This window comes from Protobothrops mucrosquamatus, unplaced genomic scaffold, assembly GCF_001527695.2.
Source record: "Protobothrops mucrosquamatus isolate PMUCROS unplaced genomic scaffold, P.Mucros_1.0 scaffold2308, whole genome shotgun sequence".
NCBI classification, from domain to species: domain Eukaryota; kingdom Metazoa; phylum Chordata; class Lepidosauria; order Squamata; family Viperidae; genus Protobothrops; species Protobothrops mucrosquamatus.
Window position 1 is genome coordinate 35,126 of NW_015388394.1, and position 4,728 is coordinate 39,853.

General features: G+C 57.2%; 1 protein-coding gene across 1 annotated transcript in view; it reads left to right on the forward strand.

Annotated features, from left to right (window-relative positions):
* Positions 1-3,416: 3,416 nt before the first annotated feature.
* ACADVL (acyl-CoA dehydrogenase very long chain) overlaps positions 3,417-4,728 on the forward strand; it is a 22,337-nt gene continuing 21,025 nt past the window's right edge. Inside the window, exons 1-2 of the mRNA XM_015824653.1 lie at positions 3,417-3,472; positions 3,595-3,667. Of these exons, the coding sequence (XP_015680139.1) occupies positions 3,417-3,472; positions 3,595-3,667 (129 nt within the window). The remainder of the gene's footprint in view (positions 3,473-3,594; positions 3,668-4,728) is intronic.

The window sequence follows — 4,728 nt, forward strand, 5'->3', positions numbered from 1 at the left end:
GGGGGCTGGAGGGGGTGTGTCTGTGCACGGGTGTGGCAGGGTTTGTGTGGTTGTTAGCAGATCACTCTTTTTGTAATGCCATATTTATTTTTTAGCTCTTTTGTGTACAAAAAGCCTTCAAATAAAAAAAAAAAATAAAAGCTTAAGAAAAACCAAACTTGGCGCGCAGGTGTGTTGTTTTGTAAAAAGTTGGGGGGGGAGGTGGTTGTGGGTAAAATACTCGTGGGGATACAGTTGTGAATTCATCTGAACGGGCCAATCTTGTGAATACTTTTTTTTAAAAAGGTTTTACCACCTTTTACGACCACAATTGAGCCCCACAATTTCCATCGCTAAGCAAGACGGTCATTGAGTTTTGCCCCATTTTACGACCTTTCTGGCCTTGGTTGTTAAGTGAATCTGGCTTTCCCAGTTGACTTTGCTGGTCAGGAGGTCGCAAGAGGGGATCACGTGACACACACCCCCAGGGATGCTGCGACTGTCATAAATATGTATCAATGGCCAGGGGTCTGAATTCGGATCACGACTACGAGAATGGTCGTAAGTATGAAAAATATTCATAAGTCCCCTTTTCAGTGATGTAACTTTAATCAGTAAACGAACCATTGTTAAGTTGAGGACTACCCATAGGTTAAGAGACTAAGACAGGGGTCTTCAAACTTGGACCTTTGATGACTTGTGGACTTCAACTCCCAGAATTCCTTAGCCAGCATGAGGGAACTGTGACCCTTTTATGACTTCTGGACTTCAATTCCCAGAATTCCTCAGCCAGCGTGAGGGAACTGACCGTTTGACAACTTGTGAACTTCAACTCCCAGAATTCCTCAGCCAGCGTGAGAACTGACCCTTTGATGACTGGTGGACTTCAACTCCCAGAATTCCTCAGCCAGCGTGAGGGAACTAGGACCCTTTGATGACTGGTGGACTTCAACTCCCAGAATTCCTCAGCTAGGTGAGGGAACTAGGACCCTTTGATGACTTGTGGACTTCAACTCCCAGAATTCCTCAGCCAGCGTGAGGGAATTGACCCTTTCATGATTTGTGGACTTCAACTCCCAGAATTCCTCAGCCAGCGTGAGGGAATTGACCCTTTCATGATTTGTGGACTTCAACTCCCAGAATTCCTCAGCCAGCGTGAGGGAACTGACCCTTTGATGACTTCTGGACTTCAACTCCCAGAATTCCTCAGCCAGCGTGAGGGAACAAAGACCCTTTAATGACTTGTGGACTTCAACTCCCAGAATTCCTCAGCCAGAGTGAGGGAACTGACCCTTTTAGGATTTGTGGACTTCAACTCCCAGAATTCCTCAGCCAAGCCCGCTGGCTGAGGATTTCTGGGAGTTGAAGTCCACCAGTCCTCAAAGGGCCAAGTTGTACTAAGGCAAGGTCTGTATAAGTGAGGATGATCATCTTGTAAAGCAGTATTTTTCAAGCTGGGTCTCTCGAGGACCGGTGGACTTCAGCTCCCAGAATTCTCCAGCCAGCAATGTGGGCTGGGGAATTCTGGGAGTTGAAGTCCACCCATCTCAAACGGGCCAAAGGTTGGGGGGGGGGGCTAGAAAAAACCCAGATGCAATCCAGAATAGCAGAATTAACTGAACGTTAAATAGGCAAGTTTGTGTTGTCCAGTCCTCAAAAACTTTATTTTAACTTTTCAAATCCAAATGATGGGGGTGGGGGCGGAGTGGGGACCCCCCCCCAATTCTGCGAAGGACCTCCAAAGAGGCAGCAAGGGCAAAAAGGACGCTGCAAGGTGGGCGCCACTCACCCCCCCCACCCCCCGCCGGAGGAATCCGAGTCGCGAGAAAAACAAGGTTTAAAAATAGCCGCTTTGTCCCCGGGCCCCGTCCCAAGAATCCGGCTGAAGCGACTCTGCTCGCCCCTTTTCTATCCGGAAGGATGGAGCGCTCTGTACATGCTCAGGGGCACAAGCCTTGCAAGCCCCAAGGGGAAAAGGGATCGTTCTTCGGAAAAGGGGGGGGGGCGGCGGTCTGTACACGCTCAGGGGCACCGCCTTCCTCTTTGCAAGCCCTAACAGGAAGGGGATGGTTCCCCAGAAAGGGGGGGCGCTCTGTACATGCTCAGGGGTACCGCTTTCCTCTTATGCACGCCGTCCCTGCTTGCAATGGGAAGGGGATCGCTCCCCGGAAGAGAGTTACGCACTCTGTACATGCTCAGGGGCACAAGCCTTGCAAGCCCCAAGGGGAAAAGGGATCGTTCTTCGGAAAAGGTGGGGAGGCGCGGCGGTCTGTACACGCTCAGGGGCACCGCTTTCCTCTTTGCAAGCCCTAACAGGAAGGGGATGGTTCCCCAGAAAGCGGGGGGGGGCGCTCTTTACATGCTCAGGGACACCAATTTGCAAGCCCCAAGGGGAAACGGATCGTTCTTCGGAAGGGGGCGCGCTCTGTACATGCTCAGGGGCACAAGCCTTGCAAGCCCCAAGGGGAAAAGGGGTCGTTCTTCGGAAAAGGGGGAGGCGGCGGTCTGTACACGCTCAGGGGCACCGCCTTCCTTTTTGCAAGCCCTCCCCCCTTGCAAGCCCTAACAGGAAGGGGATTGTTCCCCAGAAAGGGGGGGGCGCTCTGTACATGCTCAGGGGCACCGCTTGCCTCTTGTGCACGCCGTCCCTGTTTGCAATGGGAAGGGGATCGCTCCCCGGAAGAGAGGCACGCACTCTGCACACGCTCAGGGGCACCGCTTTGCAAGCCCCAAGGGGAAACGGATCGTTCTTCGGAAGGGGGTGGGGCGCTCTGTACATGCTCAGGGGCACCGCTTTGCAAGCCCCAAAGTGAAAGGGATCGTTCTCCGGAATGGGGGGTGGGGAGGGCATTCTGTACACACTCAGGGGCACCGCCTTCCTCTTTGCAAGCCCCCCCCCTTGCAAGCCCTAACAGGAAGGGGATTGCTCCCCAGAAGAGAGGTGGGCGCTCTTTACATGCTCAGGGGCACCCATTTGCAAGCCCCAACAAGGGGAAAGGGGCCGTTCTCCGGAAGGGGGAGGGGGAGAGCGTTCTGTACATGCTCAGGGGCACCCATTTGCAAGCCCCAACAAGGGGAAAGGGATCGTTCTCTGGAAGGGGGAGAGGGAGGGCGGTCTGTACATGCTCAGAGGCACCGCCTTGCAAGCCCCACTGGAAAGAAAAAGGGGTCGTTCTCCGGAAAAAAGTGGCGGGGGGGGGGAAGGGGAACCCGCTGCGCATGAGCAGCCACGTCTGCAGCCCGGGCAAACTTCAACTCCCAGCATGCTCCGCCCTTCTTCCTCCTCCCCCTCCTCCTCCTCCCCCCCTTTGACTTGAGGGGGGGCGGAGCGAGCAAGCGGAACGAACGCAGCAGCAGCAGCAGCAGCAGCAGCTCCGCCAGCCTGCCCGAAGGACCCTCTCGGACCCCCCCCCCAATTTGGAGCCCCCTCCCCAAACATGGCAGCCCTCCTCCTGACCCCCCGCCTCTTCCTGGGGGTCGGGGCCCTGCGGGGGTGAGTGGGGGCTCGTGGTGGGGCGGGGGGAGCCCAGGCAGGTGGGGGGTGGTTGGGGGGGATCTTGAGACGCCCCCTCCCCTTTCGTTGCAACGCACTGCAACCCCTTCCCCACTTTGCAGGCCCGGGACGCCCCGCGCCCGCCCACTCGCGGGGAGACTCTACGCCGCCCACGCGGCCGCCGCCGCCGCCCAGGTATGTTGGGGAGGGGGCGCGGGGGGGGTCGTCTGCCTCGGTGCCACGCTCAGGGCTGGCTTGGGAAAGGGGGGCTCCGAAGGGTCCCCCCCTCCCGCGGCGTTGGCCTCCCGCGCGTGTCAACCCTTTGCCTCCGTGTGGACTAGAAGCTTGAAGCCTGCGGGATCCTCGCGGGCGCTGGGATTTCTTGCACCCGCGCTCTGCATTCCTCTTCCCCCCCCCCGCTTTAAATGCTGGGTCTGGGGTCCTCCTGGTAACGCTGCCCCCCCCCCCCCGCCCCGGTGGATCTGCGCTGCGCGGATCCCCACGACCGACCCAGGCTGGCCCAGACGGGAGTCCGGAGCGCCGTTTGAAGGGCAGGCGCGTCAGCCCGGGAAGATTTAGGAGGTGCTTTCTCTGGGGGAAAGGTCAGCGCGGGGGGGGGGAAGAGGGCGGCTCCCGTGTGCCATTGTCTGCATGCGTGGGGGGGGGAAGATTACGCCCCCCCATGCCTTCCCAAGGAGGGGCCAGCCCTGCCCTCCCCCTCTGCCGGGAGGCCAGGAATAGCCCCCAATCCCGCCCCCCCCAGGGTCCCTTGGCTGAGTTGGGCAGGAATTCCTTCCTTCCTTCCTTCCTTCCTTCCTTCCTTCCTTCCTTCCTTCCTTCCTTCCTTCCTTCTGCCTTTCTTCCCTTTCTCCCTCTCTCCCTTCCTTTTCCTTCTTTCCTTCCTCCTTCCTCTTTCTTTCTTTCTTTCCTCCCTCTCCCCTTCCTTCCTTTTTAATCTTCCTTCTCTCCCTCTCTCCCCCCTCCATCCTTCCTTCCCCTCCCTTTCCTTCCTTCCTTCCTTCCTTCCTTCCTTCCTTCCTTTTTCTGCCTTTCTTCCCTTTCTCCCTCCCTCTCCCTTCCCTTTCCTTCTTTCCTTCCTCCCTCTCTCCTACCTTCCTTCCTTTTTAGTCTTCCCTCTCTCCCCCTCCATCTTTCCTTCCCCTCCCTCCCTCCCTTCCTTCCTTCCTTCCTTCCTTCTTTCCCCTCCCTTCCTTCTTTCCTTCCTCCCTCCTTCCTTCCTTCCTTCCTTCCTCCCT